This window comes from Podarcis cretensis (genome assembly GCF_951804945.1).
Source record: "Podarcis cretensis genome assembly, chromosome: 15".
Lineage (NCBI taxonomy): Eukaryota > Metazoa > Chordata > Lepidosauria > Squamata > Lacertidae > Podarcis > Podarcis cretensis.
In genome coordinates this window covers 25,300,858-25,318,395 of record NC_137185.1, presented here as the reverse complement: position 1 = coordinate 25,318,395, position 17,538 = coordinate 25,300,858, and the positions used below count along the sequence as shown (strand labels likewise).

General features: G+C 45.6%; 1 protein-coding gene across 1 annotated transcript in view; it reads left to right on the top strand.

Moving 5' to 3' along the window:
* POU2AF1 (POU class 2 homeobox associating factor 1) overlaps positions 1-6,644 on the top strand; it is a 29,888-nt gene extending 23,244 nt beyond the window's left edge. Inside the window, exons 4-5 of the mRNA XM_079954853.1 lie at positions 109-380; positions 4,386-6,644. Coding sequence (XP_079810979.1) covers positions 109-380; positions 4,386-4,700 — 587 coding nt within the window. The 3' untranslated portion in view covers positions 4,701-6,644. The remainder of the gene's footprint in view (positions 1-108; positions 381-4,385) is intronic.
* Positions 6,645-17,538: the final 10,894 nt, after the last annotated feature.

Here is a 17,538-nt window from a genome sequence, read left to right as displayed (position 1 = left end):
TTAAAAAATGACAACCCTAAGTGGAAATGACTTAAGATTGGAAAAAATGAGAAGCTGAAACTCACAGATTTACCTCTCCCTACCTTCAAGACTCTCGTCTCTTCACAGGCCAAGTCTGCACAGATTCGGATTTTGTCACTTCTGCACTGCCAGTGATGGATGATGGGTCGCTGTATTCCGGGTGGTTAACACAACCTTCTCCAGCCTCTCTGCAGCCTTTGACCCAGTGGACCACCTACCCAGATTATGTCTCACATGAAGCTGTCAGCTGTCCTTATTCAGCGGACATGTATGTCCAGCCCATGTGCCCAAGTTACACACTTGTCGGAACGTCTTCGGTGCTCACTTATGCATCTCAGCCACTGATCACAAACTTTGCGGTGAGTCTGGCTGGGTTACTGCAGTGGACCAGTTCTACTAATTTCTTACATTTTTATTGAACATGTTTTATATGCCTCCTAACAACACTGGGACGTGGGTGGCGCTGTGGGTTAAACCACAGAGCCTAGGGCTTGCTGATCAGAAGGTCGCGGTTTGAATCCCCGCGACGGGGTGAGCTCCCATTGCTCGGTCCCTGCTCCTGCCAACCTAGCAGTTCGAAAGCATGTCAAAGTGTAAGTAGATAAATAGGTAGCGCTCTGGCGGGAAGGTAAACGGCGTTTCCGTGCGCTGCTCTGGTTCTCCAGAAGCGGCTTAGTCATGCTGGCCACATGACCCGGAAGCTGTGCGCCAGCTCCCTCAGCCAATAAAGCAAACTGAGCGCCGCAACCCCAGACCTAATGGTCAGGGGTCCCTTTACCTTTACCTTTAACAACAACGGCAGCCTCTAGGTGGTTTAACTTAAAACTATATCAGCCATTTATAAGATGTCGCAGATAAAATCAGAAAACTTTAAAAACACCGAGACGATAACATGATCAAAATATCGATGAAAAGCAACAGTTTTAAATACAAATGCACATAGTAAAATTACGTTTTTGGTTAGGCTAAGCAATGAAGCTTTTAGCAGTTGTAGAAAAGGGTGCAACGAAGGCACCTGCTTCAGGGAGTTCCAAAGAGAAGATGCTGCTACTTTGAAGGGGCAATTCTATTTTTACAAGAATGCCAGTTTCATAGATCAAAGTGGTCAAGTGGGACAAGGTGGTCCTTTAAGCAAGCTGGTGACCGGCTCCTGAGGGCTTGGTGAAATATTTCCCTCAAGATTGCACATTAAGTATTGTTGAAATCAAGTATCACTGGGTGACAAATACACATTGTATGCAATATCCAGTAAGCATTCATCAGATATTTAAATATACAGTGAATGTTTTACATCACAATTCTCAGAGGCCATCACAAAGGGATTATTTTCCTGATGCAAATCCTCTTCGACTCTAATTTAAGCACAGGCTGTTATAGAATTAAGCTTCCTCATGTGAGAAGTAAAAAAATAAGATCATTGTGTGCATCTCAGGGGAAAAAAATGAGAGAGAAAGTGAGAGTATAGTCATCAGCTTAGTATTGGCTTTGACTAGCAAGGAATCTCATCGCTCCGACTGGCAGCTTCTGAATTGCTGTAACTGAAGAGTGCCATAAATTGCATTGTTCTGTCTTGCTACCCAAAATATCAAATATCGGATCTGAATATTTGTGAGGAGCACCTGGGTCCTTTTCTTCCTGGTCTGTTTCCACACAATATTTTTTACAACATTGTTTTCAGATGCATTTCAAATGCTATGAATAATTATTTTATTTGATGGCTTTCAGGGTGCTTTACATTGTTGTTTTTTAAAACAACACTTTGCACAAGACCAACTGTATATAGCAAAAGCAGCAGTGAGGCCTATTTCCCAACCAAAGACCTGATCACCCACTGATTTCAGACATGATCAAGAGGGACAGTCTGCAGATACTGGGCTGTCTTCCACACTGAAGCCCACAGGGCTGGAATTTCTTGCAAATGTAGTTGTTGCTGTCAGAGATCAACACTGCCTCATGCTATGTGCCACAGCAAAGTGCCATCGAAGGTGGGAGGAACTTAGATCACATGTTCTGTTCTTCTCTTGTAGTTGTTTTACTCAGCTACGGGTATGCACACCTCCGCAAGTGATTGATCCAAGTTAATGCCACGATGCCTCCATTAATTTCTATATGGGGAAGGAAGAGGCAACATCCCTAGAAACAGCAGGGGGGAGGGAGGAATCTTGTTGCACCACAGCAAGGACCCTGTTAGGGACACTGGTGGCGCTGAGGTCTAAACCACTGAGCCTTGGGCTTGCCGATCGGATCGGAAGGTTGGCGGTTCAAATCCCGGTGACCGGGTGAGCTCCCGTTGCTTGGCCCCTGCTCCTGCTAACCTAGCAGTTGTCAAAGTGCAAGTAGATAAATAGGTACCACTCCAGCGGGAAGGTAAACGGCATTACCGTGCGCTGCTCTGGTTTGCCAGAAGCGGCTTAGTCATGCTGGCCACATGACCCAGAAGCTGTACGCCGGCTCCCTTGGCCAATAAAGTGAAATGAGCGCCGCAACCCCAGAGTCGGTCATGACTGGACCTAATGGTCAGGGGTCCCTTTACCTTTACCTTTAAGGACCCTGTTATTGCAAGGGTGCCTAGTAGCAGGTGGGCTTCTCGACACATCAGCCGTGTTAAGGAATCCAGCCTATTTCCCACCATGCAAGTTAACAATACATAACTCTCCCATTCGTATGCATGTGGAAGAAGGTTTTCTGTTCTGGGTTGGGAACGAACACACAAACTGAGGTGGTTTCTGGTACAGTTTGGAAATCCTCGGATTTCTCTGCCATCTCTCTTGGCAGGTCCAGAAGTTGAGAACCTAATAAAGTAATGCAAGGAGAGTTAATTGGGAGTAGGCTCAAAGGAAGCTGTTTCATACCAAGGTCAGACTTTGTCCTTCCAGCCCAGAGTCAACCACACTGGCTGGCAGTGACACTCTGGCAGAGATCTTTGCTGTCAATACTTACTTGACCTTTTCTAAAACTGGAGCTGCCGGGGATTGAATGTGAAACCTTCTGCATGCAAAGCAAGTGTGCTGCCATTGTTGTTGTTTCCCTCTCCTCCCAGGTATTTCATGGCATCAGTTAGCAGAATTTATTTATTCATTAGCCCTGGGCAGCTGCCATGGTTTTTTGCCAACTCCCATTTTATTCTCCGGCAATGTCCCCCATGAAGCAGGTGAGGTTGAGAGTGAGTGATTGGCCCAGCAGCAGTTGGTGGGGTGTGGGGCAAAGTCACAAAACCCCTCCTGACGCGAACGGCATTACTGTTTATATGGACAAGGTTCAGGCAGGCTGATGCTTCTTTAGCAGAGGGGCAATGAGGTTGGAGCCATGTTGACACATTGGCATGACAGAATTATTTATATGACTTTTGCAGACTAAAAAAAAAAAATTAATCCAGTGGTAGCAGATTCTGCTCTTATTCGCTTGTGCAATTTCTGCTCCTGACCTGTGGGTGAGCAAGCAAATTGTGGCAATTTCCATTTCTGATGGTATCCTCCCACATTCCTAGCCAAAGGTTGCCTAGGGAGCTTAATGGCTGATTGGAGATTTGAACCTGGGTCTTCCCAATCCTAGGCCAACACTCTATTGCAGGGGTGCAAAACCCAAGGGCCTCCAGATCTTAGAACTCCCATCAACCTTGACTACTGGCCGTCCTGGATGGGCCTAATGGGAGATGGAGCTCAACAACACCCACGTTCCCCATCTGTAGCCTAGTTACTCACACTGTTGTTGTTGTTGTTGTTTAGTTGTGTCCGACTCTTTGTGGCCCCATGGACCAGAGCACGCCAGGCACACCTGTCTTCCACTGCCTCCCGCAGTTTGGTCAAACTCATGCTGGTAGCTTCAACAACACTGTCCAACCATCTCGTCCTCTGTCATTCCCTTCTCCTTGTGCCCTCCATCTTTCCCAACATCAGGGTCTTTCCCAGGGAGTCTTCTCTTCTCATGAGGTGGCCAAAGTATTGGAGCCTCAGCTTCAGGATCTGTCCTTCCAGGGAGCACTCAGGACTGATTTCCTTAAGAATGGGTACGTTTGATCTTCTTGCAGTCCATGGGACTCTCAAGAGTCTCCTCCAGCACCATAATTCAAAAGCATCAATTCTTCAGCGATCAGCCTTCTTTATGCTCCAGCTCTCACTTCCATACTGTATCCTTCATTATTTGTAATGGTTCGTTGCTAGTTTTGCAGTTTTTTGTCTGGAGGATTTTAATCTTGACCATTGTTTTTGACTTATTTATTTTTAATAAATGAATGGAGGCATCATGGCTGGGTGCTGGTAAGATCTGGAGACCCAAAACATTTGGGCCCCCCCAAAGTTTAGCCTCTCCTGCTCCAGAGAAGCACAAGTGATGGGTCAATCTGTTTTTTCCTTTTAATCAAACAGGCGAGACCCACTTCTACACCAGCTGTTGTGCCTCACTTGGATGTCATGGACCAGCAAGCTCCTCTGAGCTACTTCCCATGGACTCAGCCTATTTCAACATTACCAGCACCGTCCCTGCAATACCAACCGGCTTCAACCACCCTCCCTGCACCCCAGTTTCTGCCTCTTCCCGTTTCAATCCCAGATCCGGTCCCCGAGGAGCTGGAGGACTCAAGGAAGGAAATGGGCACCCTGACCATTGAGAAGCTTCTTCTGCAGGATGAAAACAACGGCACATACGATCTGAGCAACAGCCTCCCGGTCGAAGGCCTTTAAAGCCAGAGTTTCGGCATACAGGGATAGCTTGAAACGTCTCAAGTCTTTGTGGCTCAAGGACAACCCAGCCCTCTCTCTCTGTGTCTCTCCTTTGGGTGTGAAAACCCGGTTTGTCTTCTGTGTGCTGAGCCCCTTTCCATATTGCGTATGCAGAGAAATGGCGGTTTATCGGGGCATTTCTTCAGCACCCGTGTTTTGGCAAAAGAAATACAGCAGCCCAGCCCCACAATTAGGAATACCACACTGTGAATAGGCTCTTTCCTTCTAGATGATGGAATAAAGCGCAGAAACAGGGGGACAGTGGTAAGGCAGGCCACAAGAACCCTATTTCAGCTTAAGTACAACCCGGGGAGCCCCATAGCACCTTAATTCGTATGGCTAAGCACCCACCCAGTTCCATGAGTGGCTCAGGAGGCTGCCTGGAACTCGGGAATTGAATAGGTGCTGCTTATGGGCTCCTCTAGAAAAATCTTTCAAGGGGGCAAGGAGCAGACGGGGACACATTTCCCTTGCAAGGAATGTACCATAGGCTGAATTCAATTGGGGGTTTCTGTGCCCATTCCCACTCACACCCCTCTCCCTCCAGGCAAGCAAGTGTCAGTTGTCACACTCTAAGAAGAAGTGCTCAAGGAAGGTGTGGAGTGTTGCTAGCCTAAGGAGAAGGTGTGGTCTGGGCAGAGTACCAAGGGGCAGACAAAGAGGCCTGGAAGGCCACATTTGACTCCTGGGATGGAAGTCCCTCACTTGTAGATCAAGGGCTTATCCACACTTTCATCTGTGCTGCAATTTCTATTAGTCCATGATTTGTAGGCATGGGTGGTTTTTTGTTTTGGTCACACCACTGCGTTCCCCGAGCAAACCCACTGTTTATCACTGGATCAGAACAAACAGAAGTTCATGGAAAACCTGACGTTTGTTCCAATTCAGCAGTAAAACATTGGTTTTCCAGGAGGAAGCAGCAAGATAATAAACCCCAAAAACTGTTCGGAGCTGTGCCTAGAAATCATGGCACAAAAGGAGCCCCAAGCGCTCACACCAGCCATTCACAGCCTGGTACCCTCCACTATAACTCCCATCAGCTTGTGGCCATTGGGCTGTGTTGACTCGGGATGATGGGAGTTGTAGTCCAAAACATGTAGAGGGTGTCACGTTGGGAAAGGCTCGTTACATTCCTTTCCCTCAATCTGTTAAAGACGCACATTCTTCTGAGATTCGCTCAGCCCTTACGAAACGTATTTAGAAATATCCTGTCATATTAAGTGTCTTTTGTCAATTATCTCTTGAAACACTGGATTATCACAAGCTATTCAGGGTAGAGCCAATAAAAAAATACAAACCCAAGTTAGGCATGTCCATTAACTTCAATAGGCCTACTCAGAGTAGGAGTAGGATTGGATACACTTAAAAAAAAATGAAATATTTGAATGTAGAGTTCACCTTCTGTGTTTTCTTACACCAAGATACTCAGAGTGTCCCCCAGAATGTCAGTATTTTCCAGGAGAGATTTAAGCACATAGCCGAGCTTTAGGTTTGCGTAATTAAAAGTGTCGTCCTAGCACCCCAAATCCACGTTTGGGGAAAAAAAAAAACTTTTTGCAGTTTGGAAAGTGACAGGCAAATGTGGGATGGGTGGCTGACTCACAGGAAACAGCCCACAAGCAAATAAGGATGAATGCAGGGTGAACGTTTACTGTCGTATAACCACCCTGTAAACAAATCAAAAAGTATGCTCAGTAAAGTATGCACAGAGTTGTCTGGAGGAGCTCTCCCAGTTTTTTGTATATAATAGTCAGGATAAACCAATGAAGATGACGGAAAGGCAACCTGAGTCCCTGCTGTTTTTGAAATCTGGCTTGTGTTTATATTTTAAAGAAGGGATTCGTGCTGGGTGCTGTTATTTCTTTAGGCAAAAATCATAATAAAACTTAGCATTGATGTAGCACATTCCCAGTGTTCCAATGGCTCTGCTTGCATACGCATTTTCCTAAGAATGATCTCCCATGCAAGGAATATTCCTCCTGTGAAGGATGCTACAGAGAGCACCTTTTAAAGCCAAACCCTCTTAGAGAAAGGACACTTTTCCAATGTACACTCAACATTATCTTGGCAAACGGCATTGCTTCATTTCCAAAAGGACTGTCGACATTCTGAGCACTCAGTGCTGTAAAGTTTTTATCGTGTGTACAGTATAACAATCTGGGGACAAATATTGTCTGCAGGATCCGAGGGCCAAGCGGAGCATTTTTTAAAAAAAGGCAATTTAAGACTCTCTCCCTCCCCCCCCCCCCCATACACACACCTCTGCACCTTTCCCCTTCTTTTGGCTTGGATTTCGACTGCTGGAGAAACAACTGACTCTTTGTCTGGGAACGGGGAAAGCGTTGCTTTAACTGAATGCTGTGTGTAGCAATTCTTCATCTAAAAGATCAACAAAGCCTGGGAGACTAAATGGAAGCAGTCGGGTCTAGTTCTGTAGGGTAGAACCTGAATTATCCAGCATGCTCACGCAGGCATAACCCTATGGCCTATGCTCCTTCAAGCCTGACACCCTCACCTGCCCAAATCTTTTTCTGCCCTCTCAAACCTACTCTCTTTTGGCACCCCTTGCACAGTGAAGGCCACTTTATTGGGGGGAACAGAGCACTGCCTCACCAACATTATTCAGCAAAAGCCAGCCCCCACCCGCTTGCCTTCTTACTTAACAATTAGTCCAGGGAGTGGTAGTACCTGTCACCATCCTCCTAGAGTTGCCCTTGTGGCACTCAGTAGGGAGGAGGATGGAGACAAAACTAGAATTAGTTGCCTCTGCCTGCCGTTAGCTCTGGCGCCACCTACTGTTGGCCTCCCTGCCTTCTACCCTACCAGTGGAAGCATCATGCCATTTTCAGCGATTGCGTTTGCCAGTTTTCTTCTCTGGGTGTTTCTTTTCTCCTTCCTTCCTTCCTTCCTTCCTTCCTTCCTTCCTTCCTTCCTTCGCCCCAAGCTTTATCCGCAAGCAATATGAAAGGCAATCCTCCAGCTACCTTGGTCCTAAGTTGTAATGCAGTAGTGGAGGGCCTGTGGCCTTCCAGATATGGCTGGACTACAACTCCCATGATCCCATGACAATTATCTGTGCTGACTGGGGCTGATGGGAAATGGAGTCCAATGGCATCTGTTTCTATTGCCAGGTTTCCCTCCACCACTGTAAAGTAAAATTCATATCTGCTGAACATGGACTTCAAACAGAGGGAAAATATTGTTTTTTCTTCTTCCCACAACTGGCCGAAGCTAGTAGAGCTGTTTACAAGTAAACCGATGTTCCAACTCTGGGCATGTGCCTTTGTGCACACTCGTACCAGGAGAGCTGTGTTGCAAAAGCTTTGATGTCTGTATTAACAGGATGTGAAAGAGCAGCAAAGCAATGTTGAGCTTTGCCCTACAGGATGGGAGCCTCTTTTTCACCCCTTACTTAGAATGCAATGCAGAGCTTTCAGGTTCCTGAAGATTGCAAGGGGTGTTGGGTTGCCTACAGGATGGTAGAATTCACTTTCATCACAGTAAAAATTAAATAGCCCACACCTGGCAAATGTTCCAATTTTGCCCTGCCAATGGTGAATGCAGATCTTTCACATTTGGGTTTTTTTCCCATTTTGGAGCATGAACTCTTAATGTAGGATTTAACTTGGTACAAGTGTTTTAGACTTGTTGCCATGTCTCAGCAGGTTTGATCTGGGTAGGCATCAAATATGAAATTTCATCAATTAATGTATGGAGGAAAACAATGCAGTACAGACATGCCACGCAAACAGAGCTTTTTCTTCAGGAGGAACTCAGTTCCAGCCCTTCTCAGGTTGGCGTCACTGCTATTCTAAGAGAATGAAGGAGGTGTTCATTGTGAGTTCCGGCACCTCTTTTTCTAGAAAAATAGCGCTGCATGGGAGCGTAGGCTTCCTGAAAGCATTTGGCTGGCCACTGTCAAAAGCAGGATGCTGGGCTAGATAGACTTTCATTCTGCTGTGGCTGGACTATGGAGGAGAAGTCTATCAACAATGGTCAACAGCATCTGTTTTGCATGCAGAAGGTGCCACACTCAATCTCAGACAGGGCTGGGAGAAAAGTCTGCCTGAAATTCTGTCTGCCTTTGGTCCCTCAGCGTAAAGAATATTGAGCTAGATGGCCCAATGGTCTGGCTTGGTATAAGGCATCTTTCTATGTTCCTGTGTATTAAGGGAGGGGCTGTAGCTCAGTGGCAGAGTAACGGCTTTGCATGCAGACAGTCGAAAGTTCAATCCCCGGCAACCCCAGAGTGCTGGGAATGTCCCTTGCTGAAAATCCTGGAATTCCAGCCAATGTAGACAGTATTGAGCTACCTGGCCCAAGGATAAGGCAGCTTCCTATATCGCTAGTTATTGCTCTGTGTAAAACCAGAAATCAGGGCTCATGCCAAGATCTGTGGGTTTAGCCGCGTCCTTACCCTTACTGCAGATTCTCTCTTCCACTCAAGAAAAGCCAGGTGTGTGTATTGTGTCCCCCAGTAAATGCCACTGCTAATCAAAGTGTTTGATCCGTGAGCCCAGAGCATACAAATATTTACTGAATCGCTCCGGAACCTGAGAGCTATAAAGACAAGCAGTTTAAGTAGGAAAAGCGGTTGAAAGCAACGTGTGGCCTCAAGTCACATTTTACAAGAGGTACAAGAAAATCACCAGGCTAGAGGCAAGATTCTTGTCTCTCCCCCCAGTTTTCTTTTTTGAAAAAATGGTTTAGCAGATGGTTACCTACCAGCCCTTGCAGCTGTTGACAGGGATAACACCTGGTTCCTGACCATGGAGACAGCAGGTCTGCGAAGCAGCCGTGAACTTGTTTGGTTGGGGCTTGGTTGTTGAACTAATACTATACTGAAGCAGCGATGGACTGGCTGGCTTAGATTTTAAAAAGAAATAAAGAGGACAAATTTATGAAGGCTATGAATGGACATACAAGGCTATGAATGGACATACAAATAAAATGGTGATGGTGATGGTGATGGTGATGACATGAGCTGCAATACTGAACCAATAACTTCAGTGTACAGAGATTCTGAGTGACAGGTGTTGAGGGCAAACCACGGTGGAAGGTGTTGCTTCCTGCTGATTGCTTCTGATAACAGGATGCTGGACCAGATGGCGCTGTGGTCTAAACCACTGAGCTTTTGGGGCTTGCCAATCAGAAGGTTGGCGGTTTGAATCCCCACAATGGGGTGAGCTCCCGCTGTTCTGTCCCAGCTCCTGCCAACCTCGCAGTTCGAAAGCACACTAGCACAAGTAGATAAATAGGTACCGCTGCAGCGGGAAGATAAGCAGCATTTCCGTGCACTCTGGTTTTCATCACGGTGTACCATTGCGTCAGAAGTAGTTTAATTCTGCTGGCCACATGACCTGGAAAGCTGTCTGTGGACAAACACCGGCTTCCTTGGCCTGAAAGCAAGATAAACGCCGCAACCCCATAGTCGCCTTTTGACTGGACTTAACCATCCAGGGGTCCTTTTTTTGGTCTGATCCAGGAAGATGCATCTTGTAAAGCAAGGGAAGGCGTCCTATGGCGCTAAAGGCACAAGCAGCCTTTGAACTCAAAACTAAAGTTCTGGAAAAAAACTTAACAAATGCTGAAAGAGAGAGATTCCAAAATGAAACTGGGTTAATGGTGGCAAAGAAAGTAAAATATTTGGGGATTAACATGACATCTAAAAATGTGAATTTATTTAAAGACAATTATGATAAATGTTGGACAGAGGTAAAGAAAGATCTAGAAATATGGTCGAATTTGAAGCTTTCCTTGTTAGGCCGAATTGCAGTGATTAAAATGAATGTATTGCCTAGAATGTTATTTTTGTTTCAGACATTACAAATTGTGGATAAACTGGATTGTTTCAAGAAGTGGCAGAAAGACATATCTAAATTTATCTGGCAGGGCAAAAAGCCCAGAATAAAATTTAAGATACTTACTGATGTTAAAGAAAGAGGGGGGTTTGCCCTGCCAGATTTGAGACTGTACTATGAATCGGCAGCTTTCTGCTGGTTGAAAGATTGGCTACTTCTTGAGAATGCAGATATTCTGGATTTGGAAGGATTTGATAATAGGTTTGGTTGGCATGCATATTTATGGTACGACAAGGTTAAAGTTCATAAGGGTTTTAAAACCATATTGTTAGGAAAGCATTATATAATGTTTGGATTCGGTACAAGGATTTGTTGGAAAATAAAACTCCTAGGTGGTTATCACCTATGGAGGCTAAGGAGGTGAAGAAACTTAATATGGAATCCAAATGGCCAAAATACTCTGAAATTTTAGAACAAGAAAGCGGTGAATTTAAACTACAGAGTTTTGAGAAATTAAAGCCCAAGGTGCGAGATTGGCTTCATTATTATCAAATAATGGAAACTTTTAAACAAGACAGGAAAATTGGCTTCCAGGTGGAGAAATCGAAATTGGAAACAGAATTGCTAGAACCCAATACTAAGAATGTATCAAGAATGTATAATTTGTTGCTGAAGTGGAATACAATAGATGAGACAGTTAAATCAGCCATGATTAAATGGGCGCAGGATGTTGGACATGACATTATGTTTGCTGACTGGGAACAGTTATGGACCACCGGTATTAAATTCACGACATGTAATGCCCTAAGAGAAAATATTATGAAAATGATTTACAGGTGGTACATGACCCCAGTTAAGCTTGCGAAGATTTATCATCTGCCCAATAATAAATGTTGGAAATGTAATGAGACTGAAGGTACCTTCTTTCACCTTTGGTGGACCTGCCCAAAGATTAAAGCCTTTTGGGAAATGATTTATAATGAAATTAAGAAGGTACTTAAATGTACTTTTCACAAGAAACCAGAGGCATTCCTCTTGGGCATGGTCGGCCAATTGGTGTTAAGGAAGGATAGGACTTTTTTTATGTACGCCACTACAGCAGCAAGGATCCTTCTAGCAAAGTATTGGAAAACACAAGAACTCCCCACACTGGAAGAATGGCAGACGAAAGTAATTGACTTTATGGGATTGGCAGAAATGACTGGCAGAATCCGTGACCAAGAGAAGGAGACGGTGGAGGAAGACTGGAAGAAGTTCAAAGCTTATCTTAAGAACTGTTATAATATTGATGAGTGCTAAAATGTCAAGGTGAAGGAAGATGCAGAATTGCAGCTGAAAATGTTATTTAAGGTGAAATTGAGAAAGATAACAAATTTAAATTTAATTGGCTAAAAGGGTTGCTGAAAAATTGTAAAATAAGGATGCAAAAAAGGTGAGGTATGGGGAAGTCCGAGAAAGGAGGCTTATGAAAATGAGGTTAAGAATTTATATTTGTGTGTTTGTTTGTATTGGTGGATGTTTTTATGTCGTTGTTATTGTTTTGTTTTAAAATTGGAAAACTAATAAAAATTATTATAAAAAAAAGCAGCCTTTGAACTCATATCCCGCCCCTACTGAAATGAGATTTGAAAGAAGCCTTCTATTGCTGCCAGGAGAAGGGCTATTTTCATGCCTAATTGTTGGTGGGGGCAAGGAAGAGTTAGTATGCCTGGTTGAAGTGTACATGCACATCTGTGACTGCAGTCTGTGCACTGTGACAGTGTGCATAAGATGCTCACAAATGAGCCCATGGGCCCCAAACTGTTGAGTGACTCTACTATTAAAATTTCACAGGTAAATGTAACGTTTCTATTAAAATTACGTCCATGTTTTGAAAGTGAGCAAGCTTAAACAGCAAACTATTTCCTTTGGGTTCAAAAGCTGAGTCCACCAAAGGATTTTTGAAATCAATGCATGTACTTGCATTACCCTACAATCCAAGTTATACATTGTGACCTCTGGATGCCACAAAACTTTCAACATCTTTATCACAAATAATCTGCTCTCTCCCAAATTATCATGCTCGGAATTTTTAAAATTCAGTGCACAGCTTCAGCCCTCTCTCTTTCTTTTGCCTCTCTGTGTAAAACATGTTGCCACAATCTTTGGAAAATAGTAATCTGAACATCTCTCTGGCCATCCGTCTTTCCCAAAACCGCAGGTATGTGAGCCAGAAATTCTAAAAGGCATTTTCTTCCAAAGTCAGGTTGATTGTGGACAGCGTCTGTGCTTTGCGCTTTGCAAAAATGGGCCCAAAACAGTTATCTTCACTTCACATCACTCGTCCAAGATAGCTCAGTCTTGAAGCTCATCTGCCACCTCCACCCTGTAATTTTTCCTTTATCTTTCCGGAGCCACTGTATGGGGCAATAGTCTTCCATTTAAAAAAAAACATTCCTGCCACTGTCTCCTGGTAATTCCATAAGTTCACTGTTGACATTGATAGAGTCGCCTGCAAATTATTAGTTTATCTCTGACGTGTCTCTGGACCATCCTTCCTGCCCCCACCAACCCCCCTCAAGGAAAATACAATCTTTCTTTTCCAGTAGAAGAATTTGAATAATTTCTGAACCAGCATCTGGCTCTCCTTATTTGGTCCAGCTTTTGTGGGGCAGGGAGTTGGGGGGGGAGGTTTAGAGTTCACACATTTAATTCCTGTTTCCTTAACACATAGGGAGGGCGCTGAGTTTGAATTAGGAATGGAGGATAAATCCAGTTAGGATTTTAATCCAGGACCCTCCCCATCCAGTTCACACTTTCTGAAAACAATACACCAATCTCAGCACAGCTGTCCCTCAAAATTTGCACCTCGCCGAGTTGGGTGGTGCAATTGGTGAAAATATAAAATGCCTTCTCTCAGAGGAACTTGCTTGCAAAAAATAAATAAATGTGAATCTTGGGAGAAATTTCCAGTAAAATGCTGATGGATTTTCATGAGGACTTTAAAAAAACAACAACACAGAAAAAGAATTCCCATGTACAACAGCTCTTCTGAAAACCATATTGCTAGCAGTGGAATCAGAGAAATTATGGCAAGTTGTTATGGCGAGGCAAGTGCTTTATGCGGCCATCTGAGTGCAGGTACGTAAAGACAAAACACCCATAAAGATTAATCTCATTTCCGTCTGTTAAGGCTTGGCCTTGGAACAACAGGCGAGGAATGGGGCTTCTTCTATCTGGGTCTATAAATCATGGCTTCTTGCGCTACAAAAGGAACTTTTGGCAGGCGCACTGTTTGCAGGCAGAGGCAGAGCTAGCTGCTCTTGCACCCTGAGCGGCACACATGCTGTGCACCAGGGGGCGGGGCTAGCCGCCCGCAGGGGCAGGGCAAGCATCCCAGGGGGGCCACCCGGTGATGTCACCCCCTTCAGGGATGACACCTGGGGTGGGCTGCACCCACCACCCACCCCTTCCTCCACCAGTGTTTGCAGGGAGCACAGAAGGCAACACAAATCCTGCTTTCTTTTGGGCCATACATGAGAAAGCAACCTCCTTCCAGGTCTCAGGTCCACAGGAAGCTGTCTTTCACAGAGTCAGAGCTTTGGTCCACTCAGTATTGTCTGCACAGACTGGCAGCAGCTCTCTAGGGGTTTGGGCAGTGAGTCTCTCCCAACCCTATCTGGAGGTGCAACTGGGTATTGAATCTGAGACTTCTGCATGCAAGGTGGATGTTTCACCACAGAGCTACGACCCTTCCCCAAGGTCAGACTATTCATCCCTCTTGCCAAGTACTGTCTCCTCCAGCGGTGTTAGTGTTAGTGGACTACAACTCCCATCTGCTCCAGACAGCATGGCAAGTGGGCAGGGATGGTGGGAGCTGTCATCTCACCATATCCAGAGAGCGCCACACTGACTACCTCTGGTCTGTTCAGACAGTGCGGGATTCCTGAAGAGCCTCAGGTAAAGAGGATCTTGCCCATCGCCTGCTGCCCAGAATACTTTTCAGTGGAGATGTGTTGCGAATATAAAGCAAGATTACTCACTTTGGAGACCCAGGACAAAAGAGGCTCTTTGCTGAGGAACAGGCTAAGGCACAACTGCACAGGAAAATGAAAGTAACCACAATTTAAAAAAGCTAAAGCATGGCACCTAAGCTCCAACCCATAGTAACCGGAAACAATGTTTAACTCTGTAATTACCAATTCCCTACAACTCCCAGAGACTGATGTCAAGAGGGATTGACTGCTAAACCACTCTGAGAATTGCAGCTCCGTGAGAGGAATATGAGCCTCCTAGCAACTCTCAGCACCCTTAACAAACTTCAGCTCCCAGAATTCTTTGGGGGGAAGAAGCCATGGCTGTTTTTAGTAGCTCTAAAGGCATAGCGCAGATGCAGAATTAAGTTTCTTTGCATTGTGAAAAGACAGACTTCCTTTTGGAAGCTTGTTTGTCAGAAGCAAACTAAGCAGGACAGTTTTTAAATACAGTGGTACCTCAGGTTAAGAACTTAATTCGTTCTGGAGGTCCGTTCTTAACCTGAAGCACCACTTTAGCTAATGGGGCCTCCTGCTGCTGCTGTGCCACCGGAGCACGATTTCTGTTCTCATCCTGAAGCAAAGTTCTTAACCCGAGGTACTATTTCTGGGTTAGCGGAGTCTGTAACCTGATGCGTCTGTAACCCGAGGTACCACTGTAATGACATCAATAGCAGTAGTTGTAGGGTTAGCCTCCCCCTGCCCGCAGGCACAATCTGCACAAAAATCACCCCATGCTGCTGTTCACCTAAGGAAAAAGCTCCTTTTTGACCCAAACACATGTTCTGTTAAATGGAATAACAGGAACATATCCTCAAAGTCATTGCATTTTTTTCCTATTAGGCCATGGGGGGAAACGGAACATTTTACAAACGTCCAGCAGGGGTCACTATGGGCTTCTAGAGGTGGAGATACAACATTCCTTCAAATCCAGATGTTTATACATAACACATGTGGCAGGCCGCATTCTGGACCTTGTTTTCTCAACAGGGCAGGAAAAGGATGATCTGAAAGTGTGCGATATTGACATCGGTCACTTGACATGGTCAGATCACTTCCTGCTGAGATTTAGGCTTTCAGCACTTTCCCCCCTGTACAGAGGTGAAGAACCAAGTGGGATGGTCCACCTTGATAGATCCAATGGGTTTTCAGATGACTCTGGGGTATTTTCTGGCTGATTTGACTGGCGTGATTTGACCCACTTCTGGAACATCCAAATGGCTCAGGCCGTTGACATGAACGCCCCTGAGCGCCCTCTCCCACTTTGTGGAGCCCACGTCTTCTCAACCCTGGTATACTCCAGAGCTTAGGGCAAGGAAACAAGCTGGGAGACAGCTGGAACGCAAGTGGAGGAAAAGTCCAGTTGAATGCAACCAAACCCTGGAGAGGGCTCATCATCGAGTCTACTGTGTGGCAGCGAAGGCAGTAATGAAGGTACACAGTGGTACCTCAGTTTAAGAACAGCCCTGTTTACGAACTATTCAGTTTACGAAATCTGCAAAGCCAGAAATAGTGTCCCGGTTTGCGAACTTTACCTCGGTCTAAGAACTCTTGAGAGTCCCATGGACTGCAAGAAGATCAAACCTCTCCATTCTTAAGGAAATCAGCCCTGAGTGCTCACTGGAAGGACAAATCCTGAAGCTGAGGCTCCAATACTTTGGCCACCTCATGAGAAGAGAAGACTCCCTGGAAAAGACCCTGATATTGGGAAAGATGGAGGGCACAAGGAGAAGGGGACGATGGAGGATGAGATGGTTGGACAGTGTTCTCGAAGCTACCAGCATGAGTTTGACTAAACTGCGGGAGGCAGTGGAAGACAGGTGTGCCTGGCGTGCTCTGGTCCAGGGGGTCACGAAGAGTCGGACACCACTAAACGACTAAACAACAACAAGAACGGACGTTGAATGGTGGAAAGGCACCGGTGGCGAGAGGCCTCATTAGGGAAAGCGTTCCTCAGTTTCGGTTTAAGAATGGACTTCTGGAACGGATTAAGTTCGTAAACTGAGGTACCACTGTACTTTGCTGCCTCCATTGCATCCTCATTGTGCCAGAGCTTTTCTGGGTAGTGTGGGGCCTCTTACAGGCTGCCCCAAACAACCAACAGTAGCTGAGGACAAAATCCCTTGCATCCCCTGGGATCTTGACTCCGCTATTACAGCAGATGACTCTCAAGGGGTGTTCAGAGCACTGTCTAGTCCTGGTGTGTTGGGTGAGTTTTAGTTAGTAAGGCTTAAGGATGTGGACAAGCTGTTTGGACTGGTTAGGGCCACCACTTGTGCTCTGGACCCTTGGCCCTCTTGGCTGACAAAAACTAGTAGGGAGGGAACAGCTGGCTGGGCCAGGGAGACGATTCATGCCTCCTTTTGAGAGCGGGTGATCCCTGCCTGCTTGAAGGAGGCCACACCATTCTTAATAAACCCTCCCTGAATTCAGAAAATCTAAGTAACTACCAACCTGCTGCTAATCTCCCTTCCTCGGGCAAGGTTCTGGAGCAGGTGAATACAGACTAGATCCAGGCATTCTTGGAGGAAATGAATTTTCCAGAACCGTTTCAATCAGGGTTTAGGTGCTGCTTTGGAACAGAAATTGCTTTGGTCACCTCTGTTGGGAGAGAGACAGGGGAAATGTGTCCCTGTTAATTCTCCTCGACCTCTCAGTGGCTTTCAATACCACTGGTCATGGTATCCTTCTGGAGCAGCTGTCTGAGTTAAGGGTTGGTTGCACATTGCAGTGGTTCTGGTCCTACTTGGACGGTCGTTTCCAGAGGACAATGCTTTAATGTGGAGTTCCTCGGGGTTCAATTTTATCCTCTGTGCCGTTTAACATCTCAGTACATGAAACTGCTTACTGGCATTATGCAGAGTTTTGCAGTATGGTGTCAGCAATATGCTGATGACACACAGCTCTACTTCTCCTTTACAATTGCAGGTGCAGAAGTGGAAGCACTGGACCAGCCTTGCCTTGGTAATGGACTGGATGAGAGCT